Source organism: Mus caroli, chromosome 6, assembly GCF_900094665.2.
Source record: "Mus caroli chromosome 6, CAROLI_EIJ_v1.1, whole genome shotgun sequence".
Classification (NCBI taxonomy): domain Eukaryota; kingdom Metazoa; phylum Chordata; class Mammalia; order Rodentia; family Muridae; genus Mus; species Mus caroli.
In genome coordinates this window covers 123,340,360-123,360,242 of record NC_034575.1, presented here as the reverse complement: position 1 = coordinate 123,360,242, position 19,883 = coordinate 123,340,360, and the positions used below count along the sequence as shown (strand labels likewise).

At 47.9% G+C, this 19,883-nt stretch overlaps 1 protein-coding gene across 1 annotated transcript in view; it reads right to left on the bottom strand.

Annotated features, from left to right (window-relative positions):
* Cracr2a (calcium release activated channel regulator 2A) overlaps positions 1-19,883 on the bottom strand; it is a 109,328-nt gene that overhangs the window by 5,589 nt on the left and 83,856 nt on the right. Inside the window, exons 12-15 of the mRNA XM_021164192.2 lie at positions 19,433-19,766; positions 14,153-14,285; positions 6,121-6,202; positions 5,922-6,036 (exon numbers count right to left, since the gene is read on the bottom strand). Of these exons, the coding sequence (XP_021019851.2) occupies positions 5,922-6,036; positions 6,121-6,202; positions 14,153-14,285; positions 19,433-19,766 (664 nt within the window). The remainder of the gene's footprint in view (positions 1-5,921; positions 6,037-6,120; positions 6,203-14,152; positions 14,286-19,432; positions 19,767-19,883) is intronic.

The following is a 19,883-nucleotide window of genomic DNA, read 5'->3' as shown; positions in this document are numbered from 1 at the left end:
AGGGGAAAGTAATTCTCATTTGCTAAATGGGGATGCCAGGCTCAGGGGGCCACAGAGGAACATCTGGCCACAAAGTGAGAGAGATGAAGGCCACTTAGCACACGGGTCCATCATTCTCTGACCTTTTTGTCCAGACTCACATTTCTAGGAACATGCTCCTCAGAACGTTACTATAAATAGAACACTCTAAAAATGGCACCCGCTGGGAAGAGAGTAATTTATGTTCACAATGATGTCTCCTGTCTTCTGACCCACCAGAATAAATTAAATCACATGGGTAGTTGATAAGTAAATTGTACCATCGTTCACTTATTCCAAAGTGAGAAACCCAGTTAACAGCAAATACAGGCTGCTGGTATCCCTATTAGCTGAGTGTTAGTTAATGGGAATGCCCCAATCCATCCTGTGACAGCTCCGGCAACAGAATACTTATGCAAAGAGCTTTCCTCAGAAAAGGAAGGAGAGAGGAGGATGCAGGGAACTGGGCCAAAAGACTTGCTGTTTAGAGCACACGAGAAAGATATATTTGTAGACTTATGTGTGAGGAATGACTAAGGTCTGTGGGATTTTCTTGACATGGAAACTCTGAAAATATGAGCATCAGTGCTGGAATCTTGGGACAGAACACCGACTCCGGTTTTATCAGTCGGTGGAATGGGTTATGGCAGCAACTCTCTGCCTCACAAAGGGGATGTCCATCGACACTGAGTGTCTGAGTAGGATGGGTGGGGCCCACGTCTCAAGCCTGATATGTACTCTCAGCAGATCAAAGGGCACACTGCTCTGGGGGAGAAGGGCAAACTTCCTTGAGAGCCATTCCTAGAGAGAGAAAGGGGTGAGTTTGGAAAGTGCAGAGAAATAGTCAAGTGCCCAGCTGCATCCCATTTCCATCTTTTGCTTGCTCATCTGTTGCACAGACACTCTGGATAGCTTGCTTTCCCTCTGTGGGCTGCTCTGAAGATGAAGAACAAGGCCCAGCTCCAAGACAAATGAGACTACACAAGGCCAGGGGGTGTGCTAACTGTGACAAGTCCTTGTCACCCACAGAGTCATGAGGAGGCTTGGCTTTGGATGTCTGTGTTGGGATCATCCCTGACTCCTGAACTACCTGCCTGAGGTTTATGCCTTCGTTATTTCTAACTAGGTTTTCTGCCTGTCTGGTACTACTCGGTACAAAGAGACACATAATTACCTATTGGATGTGGCAACACTTTCCACAGTGTTTCAAATTTATCGTTATTTTGGTGCTGGAAAATGGAACACAGGGTCTTTCCCATGCAGGGCTAGGACTTTGCCACTATGTTATGCCTCCAGCAGGATACCTCCTTTTGAAAGATGTGTACTTCTGCTAAGCCTGGGAGTCTTGGATGAGCATGTATAATGGATCCTCTGCTGTTGATAATGCTCGAGAATGTCAGAATAGCACCACAGGCCAGTTTGATAGGCCTTAGCTCACTGGTCAGGCACCCAATCTGCCCCTAGGAGACTGGGCACTGCTACCTTCCCTCTGGATGATTCTTCTAGTAGCTCCCATTCTCTGAGTTGCTCTTCTCTGATCTTTAAAACAGGCTTTCTGAAAAGCCTCTGTTCTAGAACGTTCTAACAGAGAAATCTCTCTACACTTTTGATTGCCACGGTTGCCTTTCCCCATATTTGAGTGCAATGGAAGATAAATTTGTTGAAATTTAAGATCACCCGTCTCTAACTTTACAGAATAAGAGCTGTCAGCTCAGCAGAGGACTGTCACTCAGTCCAGGGTGCACAGCTGCTGGGTTGAGCTGGTGTGTGTGTGTGTGTGTGTGTGCGTGCGTGCGTGCACGAGTGTGCATGTGGGTGCATGCGCATGTGCACATGTGTGAATGTGTATGTGTGAATATCTGTTTGCTGGAGGCATGAAGAAGCACTTAGCTGGGAGAACACTGTTTCTCTGAAGCCAGAAAATATTTTTTTTCCTCAGCACATTAAAGCATGCCGTTATGCTAAGAAAAAATGACTGCAAAATTATATCTTGAGGGTTTCCATATTTATCCACCCCCCTGGACGATGAGTCAAAACAAGACTTATTTGTATAGTTCATTTTAAACTGCCAGCACTTCAAGTTCAGCTTGGAATGTGGGGGGAAAAATCAAACTGCTATTTTTTGCTCCCTGCTGTACATTGTCACGAAGGACAAAGATCACAGACTGAGATTTTGCCTGCAACCAGGAAGGGAGAGAGAGTGGGCCAGAACCTCTATGGTTGAAGAATCGTTCTACTTTGAGGCTGGAGCAAGAAGGTCTGGAAAAGCGACAAATTCACCTATGCATTAGCAGATGTAGCATGGGGCACATGAAGACAAGCAGAATGTCCCAGGGTTCTAGCTGGGCCTCTCAAGCTTGATCTATATGGATTCACCTTTCCATCCATTTCTTTTTTACTTCCTCAATATATAGGCCTACTTACATGGTTCTAACTGGACGATTAAAAAACAAAAACTAAATATGAAGTTCAATAAACAGAATAGACATTGGAGATTTACAGCCTGGACCTGGGAGACACACCAGCCCACACATTTCTGTATCTAGGTCTGTTGTCCTCTGCCTGATGAAGACTCTCAGGGACCTTCAATGTCTAGTTTGTCATGGCCTTAATGTGGCATGTGTCATCCCCAACAGGTTTCTTCTCCAAATTGGAATAGTTAGGTCCATTCTCCCAGGGGTGGTAAGCTAGCAAGTGGGCCGGGGATGCAGAGGTGGCAGGAAGGATGGATGCCTTTGACTTCCTGAGTCTCACAGTCCAGCCATCATGGACTATGGCTCAGCCAAGCTCAAGCATATTTATAAAAGGCCTGCAGGCATCCTGGAGCTGCCTTGGTACAGGGAGAGCTAGGAGGGTGAGGCAGGACAGGAGTGGCGAGGACAGAGCCACCTCACCACGCAGTCACTCCTGTTCTTTGTTTGAGACTGACCCCCAAGGACTCTCTCTCTTCTCAATAGGATGAAGGTAGGAGAAATGGGGCCTAGCAGGAGGTTTCAGATCACTTAGAAGGGAGTGAGGTAATTCTTGAGAGTCCCTGGTTAGTCGTTGTTGTTGGTAGTGTTGTTGTTGTTATCATTATTATTAGTCTTTTTGAGACAGGGTTTCTCTGGGTAGCCTTGTCTGAACTCATTCTGTAGACCAGGCTGGCCTCAAACTCACAGAGAACCACCTGCCTCTGCCTCTCAAGTACTACCTGGCTTTGGCTTAGTTCTTGTAAGAGAGTTGTCATAAAGTGAGCAAGCCAGGCCCTTCCACTTCTCTTTGTCCCACCATGATTCTCCGCCTTCCACCATGATGATACCCACCATAGAGTAATAAACCAAGAGGGTCCTGCCAGAGCCCAGCCAGCCCTGGCACCATACCCTCAGTCCTCTGGAACTGTGGACTAAGTGAGCTTTTCTCCACCTACAGTTTCTTTAGATATCTTGGCCATAATATAAGAGCCAGAGAGTAATTCTCCAGCTGGTCTCTTATGTGACAGGCCTCTGATTTCCTTCAAGCTGGACGAGTCCTTATATACTCTCATTCGCACATTGCTGCTCTGACATGGGTCCCCTAGAAGTCCAGTGCTATGCCCTGCAGCTTTTGCATGGGGCCAGTAGTACAGGACTCTATCCTTCAGTGAAATGTTGGCCCAAGTGTCAGGAGGAGGAAGTGGCTGAGCTGAGAGGGTAAGAACTTCCTTTGCAGGGAGCCGAGCCTCTTTATCCCGAGCACCTGTTCCCTCCCCCAGCTCTTCTGAACCACATCTTTCCCATTCATGGCAAACATAGCAATTTAAGGCCTTGTTCTCCAGGCTTCAGGTGGACTGGGGGGGGGGGGCAGCACTGGGAACAGCTGGCCACCATTCAGTTAATAACAAGGCTTCAAGCCCTGAAGACTGTTATTAGAGCTCCCCCCGCCCTCCTTCTTCAGGCAAGGGAGTTGGCAAAGTGCTCTGAGCTCTTTGAAAAAAATAAGGTTCTCCACAAATATAAAGTACTTATTATTTTCAGTTCCCCTCAGATCAAATTAGGTGTCAAGTTTTAATCTATCACCTGACACCTCTGATTGCTGGTTGCCAAGGCAGAATGACTTAGCTTTTCAAGAATGGGGGAATAATTACATCTGTGATTCTTCTTTTCCACACCTTCAATGCACTGGCAACCATTTGGCACAGACTCCTACACTTGTCCCTGAACCCTGAGCCACGAACTGGATGCTTTTCCTTAGGCCAGTCTCTCAGGCACATGGCCCGTGTTCAGCAGTGTCTTGGTGAGGGGTCTGGGGTGCTCTGCAAATGACTCAAAGCCTGGCTATTTTGAGGGTGTAATAGCAGCAGTGTTCTCCCTGTGAAGCTGGGAGAAAGCTGAAATCTAGTTTCTTATGCCTGCAACCTCAAGTGGTCTGCCTATGAATAAGACCCCCGGGAGATTCCCATGCTTTTTGCATTTCCAGGCCCTGGAATGGTTCCTCTATAGGGAGGGCCTTGCCATCAACTGTTCAGGTGAGCCCAAAGCTCAGGCTGGGTCACGTGGGGTTCCTTAAGAGCTCGTCAGCTCCTCCTGTCAAACTTGTTTTAAAAGATAAGCCTCAAACTACAAATTACCGACTCTTAGATGATCCCAAGTTAGCGATGTACAATTTACCACCTCAGCCTGGTGTCGAAGCCCATGGGTGAGTCAAGGGTCCTCTGAGGTGCCTGCTGACAACCCCTTCTACCAGGAAGAGGCACACAAGGGCTCCGCACACGGTTGTAGGAAGAAGGCTCAAACGCATGCTAAGTCTGCAATGATTCCTTGTCAGATTTCTTCCTGCTCACTACACTCAGCTTGATCTCGTCTCTCTGAAGAGATCCCAGCTCTCTGGGGTCCCTAGGGACTATTGACACCCCCCCCCCCCAGTGACAGCAGAGCACAGTCCCGTGTTTGTCTCCCTCACAGACATCAGTACCAGACATTAGGACTTCCCAGCTCACAGCCCAACTTGGATATGCGTGTATGGAAGTCTGAGGCTAGGGTAGGAGAGAAAGGTTTTGGAGAAGTTGCCAGCTCAGCTTCTTCATCATGAGATGTGATGGGTTACACGAGGTTATACTGGGCTGAGTACTTTCAAGGGAATCCCTGTTGTCTAACAACATTGTATGCAGACCTCCCATGTATAGAGCTGGAAAATGCTAGGCAGCCAGGACGGAGAAAGGAGAATGCAGAGCCCTGAATTGTGAGCATGGAACCTTTCCCTGCCCTGCCCCACTTTCTAGGAAATGTCAGCGTGACTCTAGGCTCCAAGGACCGCAGTCTAAAAGCTCCACTGGATTAGATCATCAGTAGAGTGTCCTCTGGTGCTGCCAACATCACATAAAGTAGATTGGGAGGAAGGGGAGCAGGCTGAAAGAGGGGAGGAGGAAGGGGAGTAGGATGAAAGAGGGGAGGATTGTGGAGAAGAAGGGAGCAGGAGGAAGGGCATGATGATGGTGGTGGTGGTTCTGATGATGATGATAGGAGAGGAACCACGTCACAAATGTTAAAAGTCAAAATTCATTTGCCTCCTCCATTAGTTCTGTGAAGAGACAACCTAAGGCGTGGCATTCCAAAATCTAGTTCTTCACGTCTGTAAGTGTTTTAGGGACAGGAATGTTGGGAAATGATCTGTATTAAGCAAATGTCTCAGAAACTCTTAAATCTATTTACGTCCCATTCCTTCATTTTCTCGGTAATGGGAGACATGCAGATTGGCAGCTGAGAAAGGGTGTGGTCCAGCTGAGAGATGCTGAAGAGGGGCAGATTTGGGTGGAAGAAGTCAGACATCAGGGTCAAAGGGGAGGAAGAACCGTGGATGGACAGGCAAGCCTGGGATAAAGTTGGGAGTGTGTAGAGGAGCAGAGTCTGGCAAGCTCAAGAGCTTCCGGGAAAGTGGCTGCTCACCTCCACGCTGCTGAGCCACTGGCGGATCGACAGGAAGGACTGCTTGGCTGTGAGGTCATACATAACAGCCACACCGTCGGCCTTTCTGAAGAACTGCTGACTGATACAGCGATATCTGCCATGGGAGAGCCACTGTCAGAGGCGTGCCTTCCTTAGGGGGCCCCGGGCTAGCCTGGGACCTGAGGACGCGGCTCCTCACCTCTCCTGCCCAGCAGTATCCCACAGCTGCAAGGCCACCTGCGCGTTGTCCACAGTGACTGTCTTCACTCGGTAGTCGATGCCTGCAAGGGGAAGCAATCCTGTGAGCCCTGCATTGGTCATGGGCACCCTGTCCAGAACCAGCAGGGAGCAGTCCCTGGGTAGTGCCTTGGGGATCGTGTGGGAAAATGGACCGAGTACTGCACAGGGAGACATGAGGCTGGAGTGCTGGTCTTGTCTTGAACTTGGGGGTTAATGACGTCACCAAGCCTGTCTTTGCTGTGGGCTCCCTGCTGAGTCATCATGCACCTCTAGGACAGTGGATGAAATCATGCCATGGCCCACGCACAAAGGCAGCATGCAGTGAGTGGATGACTTCCTGGTTAGGATAATGACTCATTGGTTAAACCCCTCCCTCCTCTGTAGCTTATCCCTCTTTACAGAAGTCATCTAGGAAAGGCTAAGGCAAGCAAGTAAGTTGTCTGAAGATAGCCCACTGTTTTGCACGGCTCTGATGGGTGTGCTCTGAGAGGCAAAACCCCCAGAGCGGTCTTCCAAGGATTGATTCTCATTACTGATATGCCTTTCCTGCCTCTATTACATAGTTTGATGATTTCCTGGGTGTTTACCCACCCTATTGGGCAGATTTCCTATAGAAATCAATATGAAGATGTACTTTCATATAATAATGCTATTTAAACAAATGTATGATTTCATAATTCCTGATAATGATCTTATAGAACTCCTAAAGGGATACAAGTGATCTTAATCCCCCCCCCCCTGAATAAAAGCTGCAGACAGGGCTCTGTAAAGCTTCATGTGTAGTAGACCTAGTTGCATTAGGAAAGAGAACTGGCTCGGGACACATTCATGATTGAGAACAACATTTATTCTAGGTCAGGTCCAAGGATGAGGTCACGGGTGTGAGCCATGATAAAGCATGGCTATGTGAAACTGTTGCTTTAAACTTATAATGAGCTTATAGAATGAAACACTGCTTTGACCTTATAATCTACATTCTTCTGTAAATCCCTTCTGTGTAACATTTTTATCTATAGGGTGATTTTTTTTTCTTATATGGAAGACTTTGTCTAAAAAGCTATAAAAACATTGAAAGCAAAAGTAAGGCTCAGTGTAGCCATTTTCTGCTTCACCCCGGGGTGTGTGTGTGTGCGTGTGTGTCTGTGTGTCTGTGAGAGTGCCTGCTGGTCTCTTTTTCTTCTCTTCTTCTCTTCTCTTCTCTTCTCTTCTCTTCTCTTCTCTTCTCTTCTCTTCTCTTCTCTTTCTCTCTCTCCCTCTCTCTCTCTCTCTCTCTCTCTCTCTTCCTTTCTTTCCCCTTTCTCTGACTCATGAAGAGTCAACAAATTCTAAGCCTCTCACCTGGCCAGCTGGAGGCCCCTGAGACAAAGAGTAAAGAGCACAAGTAACTAAGTTTCTTTTCCTAATCCCAGGCTGCTCTCAGCAAGTGTCAATTGCCTGAAGCCATAAGCCTTTGGCCTCAGGAGAGCAAGAGAGTTAATTGCCAGAAGCCATCTGGCTTTTGGCCCCAGAATAGCAAGAGAGAGTTAAATTGCCAGAAGACATCAGCTTCTGGCACCCAGAACAGCAAGAGAGTGTTAAAGGCCATCAGCCTTCCTCCTTTGTCCAATGCTCCCACCTCAGTACCTGAATAAATGTCGGGGCAGGACCCCAGTACCCTCTCACTCTCTTTTGTTGAAACTACTTTCAAGACATCCCTAACCAATTTAAATATACCGAAGGATCAAAGCATATTTAAAGTATCCAAGAATACTAAAATATTTCTATCCAATAACCCAAAGGTGTGTGGAGGAGGAGTTTGAAGAGGAGGACAAGAGGAGGAGGAGCAGAGGGAGGAGGGGAGGGGTTGGCAGGCAGTGGAAAGAGCAGAGAGGAAGTGGGAGAACGGGACAAAGGCAGTATTCACCCTTGAGTAGGGTCTAGGACTCTTGATCATCAGACCATTCATGATCATCTCTCCAGTTATGTGACCCTTCCTAGGCTGGACTGCCCAGAGGAGCAGGGACAGGTTAGTGACAGGCACTCTGAATTCCCAGCAGCTGTCAGAGTTGAAAATCTCAACACAGGTTCTTCTAGGGATTGTCCAACCTTATGGCTTCTCTGAGTCATACTGTAAGATGAATAATTGTCTCAGGACATACATGAAATACAATGGGGAATATACAATGTGATGCACACACACACACAAGTCTCTCTCTCTCTCTCTCTCTCTCACACACACACACACACACACACTCACTCACACACACACACTCACACACAAAATGAGGTAATGCTTTAAGAAGTTTACAGTTTGGTGTTGGGTCACATTCACAGCTATCACAGGGCACACATGGATCTCTGGTCAAGGGTTGGACATCCCTTTCATAGACCGTCCTCTGTCCTGTGGCCTTAAGAATACTAAACAAATGCAAAGGTGTTTTTTTTTCTTTTTTTTTTTAATTAGGTATTTTCCTCAATTACATTTCCAATGCTATCCAAAAAGTCCCCAATACACTCCCCCCCCCCAGTCCCCCACCCCTTGGCCCTGGCATTCCCCTGTACTGGGACATATAAAGTTGGCAAGTCCAATGGGCCTCTCTTTCCAGTGATGGCCGACTAGGCCATCTTTTGATACAAATGCAGCTAGAGTCAAGAGCTCTGGGGTACTGGTTAGTTCATAATAATGTTCCACCTATGGGGTTGCAGTTCCCTTTAGCTCCTTGGGTACTTTCTCTAGCTCCTCCATTGGGGGCCCTGTGATCCATCCAATAGCTGACTGTGAGCATGCAAAGGTGTTTTTTAAAGCCTTATTATTTATGGCTTCTGGTTGCAGAACTTGAAGGCATCCCTTTCCCCTTTCACGCAGACCCAGGAGGTTCTTACACTGCAGGGAGCAGAGCAAGGGTCAGAAGCTTGGGAAGGCACAGCAGATACTTGGCAGTTACAGAAAGAGGCATGACGTGTTAAAGTTCACCTCAGGCCCTTTGCTTCATAGACAGGGACAGAGACAGGAATGGATTCATCTGGGATCAGAAAAAGAGTAGAATGCTTGTACTATACTTTTATATATGTCTCCATCCTTCAGTGTTCTGAAGACATCCATGAGGGTTACAATTTGCATGCCTTTGAAGACACATGCATGCCACACACACACCCCATGGATGAGAAACTGCCATCAAGGTTCCTCTCATCCCTGGGCTGGCAGCTATCATGAGGCTCCTCCCTCCATTTCCAGCATCCTTACCAGGAGCATCAGCTTCCTAGAGCTCCCCTTTGCCCAGGCAGCCCATGGCCATGTGCACCCATCAAACAGATGACAACTGCTAGCTGCTGAGCCAGGGGCAGGTTTTCTTCTTAGTTAAAAGCATGAGAGGGAGGGCTATCCTTCCCTTTGGAGAAGCCCTCCTTCCTGTGTTCTCACTACTTTTGAGCAACCACCTGTGGATATTGATTGCACTGGCAGGGCCAGACCTGAAACCACTCAGAGAGCCTGCAGTCCCAAGAACAGAGCTTTCTCTTGCTGGCATGGAAAACTGAGAGAGGGCAAGTGGATGTTGCTGGGGGCAGCTGATCTCGGCTGTCTCCAGCAAGCCATCTCTGCCTTCTTGGTTGCTTGCTAGAAGATAGACAAGGTCTTCATTTTGCAGGGAGCAGGGTAGACAGAGGGCTAGACAGATGTGTTCTGGGTTGTGGTTAGATGGTAGGAGTCCTCACTGGCCTTGAAGGGCATTTCTTTTTGCAGCATCAAAGAGGCAGCTGGAGAAGCACATAAGCAAGGCCATAGAGGCTGGGTGTGCAGCCAGAGAGCACAAGAATAGCACAAGGTAAGGATGCAGTGACAGCAGCATCCAGACACATGGCAGGAAAACAAGAGTTCGCTCAACAGAAGAAGCAAATAGCATAGCAAGGGGCCAAGGGGCCTGGAATAAATGAGTTAAGGCCATGAGGAACTTTGAAGGTGCAAGCCCAAGGACGCCCATGCTCTGCCAATGCCAATGCCCAGTGGTATGACCTTGAGGACATCACTCCACTTCACTTTTAGAGGTTCAGTTCTTGAATGCTGAGGGAGTTGGAGGTTTGAAGGAACCACATTGGAGGTTCACAATCTCTAAGTTCTACTGGAACATTCAAGGATGACCTTGAGACATACTTCAATGTGCGACCTGATTAGTCCTGATGGCTGAAGTGCTACAGCAGTGGTCTGAGCTAAAATTGAGCTGAAGGGTCCCAGGAAGGTGACATCAGCCTTTTTGGAGAAGTCAGGCCAGGCTGTCACGACTCAGGGAGGGTAGGATAGGAGGTATGCAGGACATATATGTGCACAAGGTGCAGAAGAACCCTGAGAGGCTTCAGAGCACAAGGTAAGGGGGTGGTCAAGAGAGAACAGGCTGTGAGTAAAATAGAGACGTTATCATCGTGGCTCACACCTTTAATGCCAGTTTGGGAGGCAGAGGTAGGCAGATTTCTGAGCTCGAGGCCCGCCTGGTCTACAAAGTGAGTTCTAGGACAGCCAGGGCTACACAGAAAAACCCTGTCTTGAAAAACAAAACAAACCAAACAAACCAACAGAAAACCAAAACAACAAACAAACAAAAACAAACCAGGATGGTTATGAAGCAACATGGAGCCTGAGCGCTGGGCAGGAGTCCTGGCTGCAGGGGGGAGGTCTGTTCTCTGATGCTCACTCTGACTGCGGGCCTCTGTCCCTCACTATCTAGCTGGATGCAAAGAGAACATTTCCAAGGGTCTTTCCAGCTCCAGGTTCCACGAAAATTGTCATTTGATATTTGAAGGTCCCCAGAGGCCCAAACAGCTGCTCTGGAAGGATCAAGCGGGGTCCTGAGGTGGAGTAGGTAGGACCCATGAGTTGTACCTCATAGTACATACAGGTGAGGGGTCAACACATCATGTTCTTGTGGAGAGTGGGAGACCAGAAAGCCACCCCAAGGCACAGAGGTGAGTTCAGAAGAAGAATCCCGTATCTGTTACTGAGTGGAATCATACCTGCTGCTCTGGACATGGGGTTGGCCAGAGCTCTGGATTGGGGTCAGGCTGCTGTGGCCTTGGGAAACTGTGACTCTTCCATGTCGCATAATCCCCAAAGGAAATCATTTTGCTGGCTGGTGTGAGAGTTGCTCGTAGGCAGGACAAAGCAAGGCACATTAATGGCTTTAGCACTTGCCCAGTTGTTACTCTGTTGTGTTTGGGACCCATGGTGAAGGAAGGACCTAGGTTGGGACCTTTAGTTTGTCCTTGTGGGGCTGGAATAGGAATGGCCCCTTAGATTCATGGTTTAAATACTTGGCCCATGGAGAGCATGCTATAAGGAGGTATGACATTGTTGGAGTAGGTGTGGCCTTGGTGGAGGAAGTATGTCACTGTGGGGGTGGGCTTTGAGGGTTCAGAAACTCAAGCTCAAAGCTGTCTCTTCTGCTGCCTTCAAATTAAGATGTAGAATTCAACTTCCTGTCCAGCACCATGTCTGCCTGTGTGCCACCATGTTTCTTGGCATGGCAGTAATGAACTAAACCTCTGAACCACAACCCCAATTAAATGTTTTTTTCTTTGTATGAGTTGCTGTGGTCATGGTGTCTCTTCACAGCAACAGAAACCTGAGCTATGACAGGCCTCTTCTAAAGTGTAGCTGTTTCCCACAGTGTGCAGTGGTCTCCTGGGAAGCACAAATGGATCAGTCTTCCTCTTCCTCAGAGCCTTCTATATCAGGCCTGGGGTTAAAAGTGGAACTGGACTTGACCCCACTGTCAAGAGAGCCATGTGACTTAGAGATGTGCCTGGGGACTCGAAAGACATTTCCTCAGTTACCATGAGCCCATGATAGAACCCCGACTTGTGAGACCCACACTGGAGCACCCTCCAGGAAAGCCATCCTGCCTGCCTTGCCTATAGCCACAGTGGCACCTCTCCATGGTTAGCATGCTGGATTCTTCTCAAAGGCAAGCTAGGTCAGACTCTCCTGGGTTTGGAACCAGTGTCTGCCCTGTTTCGTGTCTGATGCTCTGGACTTGGATACCCTCCGACTTTATGTGAAGTAATGCAGGAGTTGGAGGGCAACCCAGTACATTTCCAGTACAATCCCAGGGCATTCTTGTACAAGATGTAACAGCACAAGAAAAGGCTCATCAGTAGGAACAGGGAACTGAAGCACGTAGGAAGAGACCATGGGAAGGAAAGATGGTGGATGTGATGGTTTGTATATCCTTGGACCAGGGAGTGGCACCATCTGAAGGTGTGACCTGGTTGGAATGGGTGTGTCACTGTGGGTGTGGGTATAAGATCCTCACCCTAGTTGCCTGGAAGTCAGTCTTCCACTAGCAGCCTTTGGATGAAGACATAGAACTCTCAACTCCTCCTGTGCCATGACTGCCTGGATACTGCCATGCCCCCACCTTGATGATAATGGACTGAACCTCTGAACCTGTAAGCCAGCCCCAATTAAATGTTGTTTTTTATGACTTGTCTTGGTCATGGTGTCTGTTCACAGCAGTAAAACCCTAATTAAGACAGTGGAGGAGCCAGTTCAGGGTGAGGGGGAAAGGCCATATCTCCCCAGGAGAGGCCCTGAGGCTTAGGTCATTTGTCCTGAAGAACTAGTTTGTCAGACACCAGTGGTATGGATGGTCTAAACAGAGACCAGGCCTTAGAAACACTGGGGGGAGAGGAGACCAAGTATCAAATCCTTTCTTTTTCACATATCAAAGAGCAAAGTGGGATTGTATGCTCTTGAGATCACAGAGCCAGTCAGTATTAGAGTCAGGATGAAGAATGAGGATTTCTTATGTCCCACGGAACCATCCCAGCCTGTTCTGCCCCCAACCTCTTCCCACTTCTAAAGGCAGAAGAGGGACCTACCACTCATGGGTTGCTACATGCACACAGTGCAACACTGTTAGGCTACCATCTAGGCAATGTCTCCTGGGGAGTGTCGGCACTGATGCTAAGGTTCCTCATCTCTCTGGACCCCAGTTTCTCAATCTATCAAGCTTCTCACAATGTGAAGACAGGTGACAACGGCAGATACTCCATTGACAAGTGCAGTTGGCTCATCAGCTCAGCTAAAGGAGCTCGGCACAGTCACACGCCACCTTTTGTTGAGTGAGTCAGCTTGGTAGAAGTTGAGAGGTTGACATGTCCTTGAACCCACCACGCACTCCAGCGACATTTGCAGATCTGGGTGGAACAATTATAAACCTCTCTTTGAGTAAAATAGTATCCCTAAGTGGGAACACACTCAGCCAGTGTCATCTCATGGCAGCCAAACCCAGTACGTTCCTACAGCTAATTCCTGCAGACTCCCAACAGAGCGGGGATACAAGACAAGGCCAAGTCAGTGGGTAAAAGAAGCCTTGCAGGGTGCTGGGAACATGTGTGTCCACTAACCTAAGGACAAGGCAGGCAGGAGCATGCCATAGGTGGCATGGTAGGGTATGGCTCTGGGGGAGTTCCCATCAGATCTGGGGGAGCACAAAGGTTCAGGGCCCTGTTGATTGAAACCGGAGCAGAGGGCTGGTGGGATGGATCTGTGGTCAAAGGACTTGCCTGACAACTGGAGTCTGACCCCCAAACCCACACAGTGAAAGGACAGAACCACCCCTCACATGTTGTTTTCTGACTTTCTTATATGTGTTGTCATGTGTATGCATGTTTCACACACACACACAGAGACACACACAAACACATGTAATCCATGTCTGCATGCATACATACATAAGTACTTACATATGATTTTTTTTAAGTGAGGCAGAAGTAGCAAAACCTGGATCAGGACTCATAAAGGGGACCAAAGACCTTAAACTCACTTTTGCCAACCTCAACTCCCTAATACGCACTTCCTTCCTTCCCCTCCCAGCCCACCCCACCCATACACCATGAGCTTAGCAGCTCAGCAGTGTCAGGAGAGATGGGCTCTTCCTTGCTCCTCTAAGCCCTCTGCTGAGCAGTCAGTGCCACCATTCCTCCCATCATCCCTTCATTACCTCCCTGAGAGAACTCACCCACAGTGGCCGCCATGCCTGGGGAGAAGCGGGCCTCACAGAGTCTTCTCAGGAAGGATGTCTTCCCTACAGCAGAGTCACCCACAAACACGATCTTAAAGAGCCGGTCAGGGGTAGAGGGGGCCCTTTCCTCCTGTGGATGGAAGACAGTCTGGTCACCTGTTGGGCATGGCCACTAGCTGCTGCTAGGTTGCTTTTTACTATCACTGCCTTGATCCACTGAGACCCCAGCCCCAGGAAGGCCACTTCTGCCCCAGAATGAAGCCAGCATTGGTAATGGAGCATAGGGCTCCATTAGGAGAAATGGCAGCCTTTCACATACACTCATACCTAATGGGGCTCTGGGACAGGTAGGTGGGCCCTCACTGATGGAGTGAATGGGCCTGGCATGTGACCAGTTCTTGGGAGTGTGGTATTCCAAGAGCACTAAGGATAAGAATGAGAAGGGCACAGGCGTCCAGAAAGGAAGGGCTTAGGGAGAAGGTGGAATTCCCCATATGGGCAGAGAGGACAAGTGTGCTGGGGTATTTTCTTGTTGTTATGGTTTTCTTGTTTAGTTTGGTTTTTTTTTGTTGTTGTTTGTTTATTTGTCTTTTGTTTTTTGTCAACTGGACATAGATAGGAGCATATGGGAAGAGGGAATCTCAATTGAGACTATGTCTCCATGAAAAAGTCTGTGGGGGAATTTTCTTATCAATGATTGTTTTGGGAGGGCTCAGTTCACTGTGAATGATGTCACTCCTGGGCAGGGGGTCTTGGGTGCTATAAGAAATCAGGCTGAGTGAGCCATGGAGAGCTAACCAGGAAGCAGCCTCTTCCCATAGCCTCTGCTTCAGTTCCTGCTTTCTGGTTCCTGCCTTGACTTCTTTCCCTGACTTTCCTTCATGATTGTGAGCGTGTGAGCTTATACAAACCCTTCCATTCCCAAGTTGCTTCTGGTCATGGTGTTTATCACAGCAACAGAGAAGCAAGTAGGACCACAAGGTGGTCTTCTGAAGGGAGAACAAAAGAGACCCAGGAGACATTCATAGGGCTGCACACTATGGTGTAGCTCCTTTGACTTGAAACATCCCCTCCAGAATGCAGGAGGGAGCTTCATAAGACTCAGGAAACTTCGGAATATTGGAAACTCCAAGATTCACAAGGCTTCTTCCAGAGGTTACCTAAACAGAGACCACTGGTCTGGAGGAGGAAACTCTCTGGAGCAGAGGTACCTTCAAGTTCTACAGGGCGATTTGGGAGCAGAGCATTCTGGAGCCATCACCTATGCTGGGGTGGGCTAGCTGGTGATACAGCTACCGTTGAGTCATTCACCCATGTTCTAGTAAGTAACCCTGGTCTCACTGGATGCAATCATGTTTCTATCCTGAAATAGGTACCCAGTCTACAGTAAAAAGTTACTAATGTCCATGTGTCACCAGGAGAAGTCACCAACAGGGATATAACCCCTGGGTGGAATGGAGGCTCTCTTGAGTCTCTGTACATGACCCTGTGACCTCTCTTCAGCTTCAGTTTTGACATAGTCATCTGCCACGAATAGCCAGGTGGTGACTTTTCCCACTCTTGTGCTAGTTAGTTTTTTGTCAACTTGACACAAGCTAGGTCACTTGGAAAGAAGGAACCATTGAGGAACTGCCTCCATCAGATTGGCCTGTAGCCGGTAGGCAAGTTCTTGATTAATGATTGATATGGGAGGGCCCAGTCCACTGTGGACAGTACCACCCCTGGACAGGTGGTCCTGAGTTGTATAAAGAAAAGCAAACTGGGCAAGTCATGGAGAGGATGCCAGTGAGCAGCATCCTTTCATGGCGTCTGCTTCAGTTCCTGCCCCTAGGTTCCTGCCTTGAGTTCCTGTCCTGACTTCTTTCAGTGATAGACGGGAATGTGAGGTGACTTGGAATTTTTAAGATAAAATAAACTCTTTCTTTGCCTCAATTGGTTTTGGTCACATTTTATTACAGCAACAGAGAATCCAAATGAGGATACCCTTCCATTCAGGCAGGTGGGAGGTAGAACTTGCCTGCCATTCGCCTGGGACTGTGAGCCCTGGACCACTAGACTTTTTCGAGGGCCAAGTTTAGCAGGAGATGGTGTGAGGGACATAACCCACTGGCATCCATTTCTTTCAGAATGCTGCCTGATCACATGTCTCACCTTCAAGCTTGGCTCAGCATGACTGAGCAGAGTTGGGAGGGGAACTCTTTGGAGTAGATTTAAAAGTGGATTTGAGTGAATCAGCTTCTCCAGTTGAGCAAATGCTATAAGGAAGTGCAGCTGATATTAGCAGTACTCGAGTTTCAGAACAAAGCCACCAACAGACTTTGAGGGAGAGATGCAATACTTAGGAGAGAACTTAAGGTCAACAACAAGAATTTAAGAGAAATTAAAACAATGCCCTCTGTCCTTTCTTCTTCATCCATTGAATACACAGGGCCCTGGCTTCTGCATGACTCTTGTCCAGTGCCTCCAACTGTCATTTGTTTAAATGTGGAAGAGCTGACACAGTAAGAGGTGGGAATGTGAAACCCAAGGTGCACATGATAGAGATGGAAGCTGTGGCCCTGATTGCAGAGTGTTGCTGGGCTTTCAGCCCCAAGGCTACCTACCTTCTCCCTTCCCCTTTTAGGCACAAGCTTTTTAGGCACATACCTATAACATTATGAATGACCCAGCTGAAGGCAGCCTAACCTATTAGAGTAGGGAGGCCCCTCTGCCTGCTTTCCTCTCTTGAGGACAGTCATCTGTCAGGTGACAGACAGATGGGTTGTAGGGACATGCAGGGGGTGGGGCATATGTTGTCATTTCTCTTGCCCTCCTACATGCTTAAAAAGCAGGGGTTAGGGTGTATGTAAGTCATAGAAGGTTTGCCCCCCATGTACAAGGCTGTGAATTTCTGTCCTTCAGCACCACAGAGTAAACAGACAAATAAGCAGCAACAACACTCAAAACCCAAATCAGAAAACAAAACCTCCGAGCAAAAGTGAGATATTCTGGGCTGGCAAGATAGCTCAGCGACAAAGGCGCCAACTGCTGAGGCTGACGACCTACATTCTATCCCCAGACCTCGCTCGGTGGAAGAAGGGACCTGACTCTTGCAAGTTGTCCTCTGACCTCTGCATGAGTACTGTGGCATACATATGTGTATGTCTACACACACACACAAATAAAGTGAATATTAAAAATTGAGGTGATATATTTTAATTTTTAAATGTGAAAAATATACAGTTGTAGGGAGAAAAGCAAAATTTCTCTATAGTCTGAGATAGTCACTAATTCACATTTTATGCAGTTTTCAGTCTTTATGGCTATATGAGAAAATGTTTTTTATTAGATATTTTCTTTATTTACATTTCAAATGCTATTCCCTTTCCTAGTTTCCCCTCCAAAAATCCCCTATCCCCTTTCCACTCTCCCTGCTCCCCAACCCACCCACTCCCACCTCCTGGCCCAGGTATTCCCCTACACTGGGGCATAGAACCTTCACAGGACCAAGGACCTCTCCTCCCATTGATGATCGACTAGGCCATCCTCAGCTACATATGCAGCTGGAGCCATGAGTCTCTCCCTGTGTCTTCTTTGATTGTTGGTTTAGTCCCAGGGAGTTCTGGGAGTACTGGTTAGTTCATATTGTTCCTCCTAGGGGACTGCAAACCCTTTCAGCTCCTTGGGTCCTTTCTCTAGCTCCTTCATTGGGAACCCTGTGCTCCATCCAATAGATGACTATGAGCATCCACTTCTGTATTAGTCAGGCACTGGCAGAGCCTCTCAGGAGACAGCTATATCAGGCTCCTGTCAGCAAGCTCTTGTTGGCATCTGTAATAGTGTCTGGGTTTGGTGGTCATTTATGTGATGGATCCCCAGGTGGAGCAGTTTCTGGATTTGAGAATTATACACACACATATATAATTTTATCATATTTACCATAATTATTCAATAACAATACAAATCCCTGAGTCACTAAAGATTTTTTAGAACCATGATTTTTTAAAAGTAGGTATATAATCTTCTACTAAATTATCATAATATAGTTTATGTCCCTATGGTGACCTTTAAAAATTTTTTTCTATTCTAAACAGCACTTATAGCCTTCACTTTTCCCCGGCAGTAGAACCATGGGTTCAAAGGTCATGGCATTTGATTCTTATTACCAGATACTTCTCCAGAAGGGTGATACTGTCTATGCCTCACTGCCTCATGGAGGTCTTCCACACAACCGACCCTCTTTATTCTCTCTACTGTTGCATCAAAATGGTGGCACAGCCTTGTGAGGAAACATGGGGAGCAGTGGGGTGCTTTGTAAGAGAAGAGCAATTACAGAATCCACAGCTTTTGAGGTGTGTGCTAGATAATTCTTATGCTAAGAGTCCCAGCAGAGAGGCAGGCTGTCTTAGCTTCTCCCCTCTGGGTTTCTACTTTTCCTCTGACAGTGGGGAAAACATTTCTATCAGGCCTACAATGAAGACACACCTCAGCACACAGGAGCATAGTCTTCTTCTCTAAGCCTGACTCTACAAACCTCTTGGTCACATGTTACGATACTGGGTGACATCTTGGAATGACCTTGATACTGAGCCATCTATTCCTACTGAGAGTGAGTGTAGGCCTGTGTCTTGAAGGGTTTTGGAAAGGGGAGGCCCAAGGGAAATACCCCTTGCATACTGCTATGGACTTTCTACAGCTGTTTTGGAAGGCAGAGGCCAAAGGTTGAATGGCCCATTTCAAAGTTCAAGTCACAAACCAGCAGAGGGACATAGTTCCCATAAGGCAAAGAGGTATCACCCTTCGGGGGCACATTTGGCAACAGGAATCAAGTGCCATGACTTTTGACCTGCTCTCTTCATAGAAGTCAGAGGAAAATCTGAGCAAGGAGAGGGATGGGTACAGAAGCATCCTGGAGGGAAGAGGACACAGGACACTGGGGAGTGACAGAGGCTTAACCAACTAAGATCAAGAGGAAGATGATGACAGGCACTCTAGACAGAATTGTACCAAATGACCACTTGTAATGGATCTTAGCAGGCACTGTATCCAGTAGGTATTCAATAAATGCTTCAAGTTAGAAGACATAGTGAATAATATAGGGGAGCAGGAATTAACAAGGAGGACTTATTGGCACTTATGGGTCTCCATGATACTCAGCCTAAAAGGTAGAAGAAAGGGAAGGTGACCTTTGGGACACAGAACATAGTGAATCCACAAGCTGACAGCAGCTGGCTTTCTGCCTGTCCTTTGGGGCTCCTGGGCTCAATGTCAAGGGGCAGATCTCAGCCTGGACTTTACCTTGTAGAGTGTCTCTTTTCCGACAGGCTGCCCTCGGGGAGAGGTAGGGATGAGATCCAAGACTGGGGCTGCCACGCTTTGTCCTTCTGTTCCCTGGTCAGAGACCTCCTCCTCTTCTGGGCATCTGCTCAGTGGCTTCTCAAAGCCTCCTTCCAGGAGCTGAGGCAGGGGATCTTCCTCAATGGAGATGATCCTTCGGAGTGCCTGGCGACGTGGAACACCAGACCCTGGCTCCCCAGTTCCCAGTTCCTCTTCTGCCTGGAGATATGCACTCAGACCCACTGAGCTTCTCCTCCTAGGGGCGCTGAATACGTCTTCCTCCTCCTCTGACTGGCTATCAGGATGGGGGTGGGGAGGAAGATGGGGGAGGAAGTGAAGAAATATCAATATGGAAGTGGAGGGACACTCGCCTGCAGGCAGCACTGGAGAAAGCTCCGGGGAAGAAGAGGAG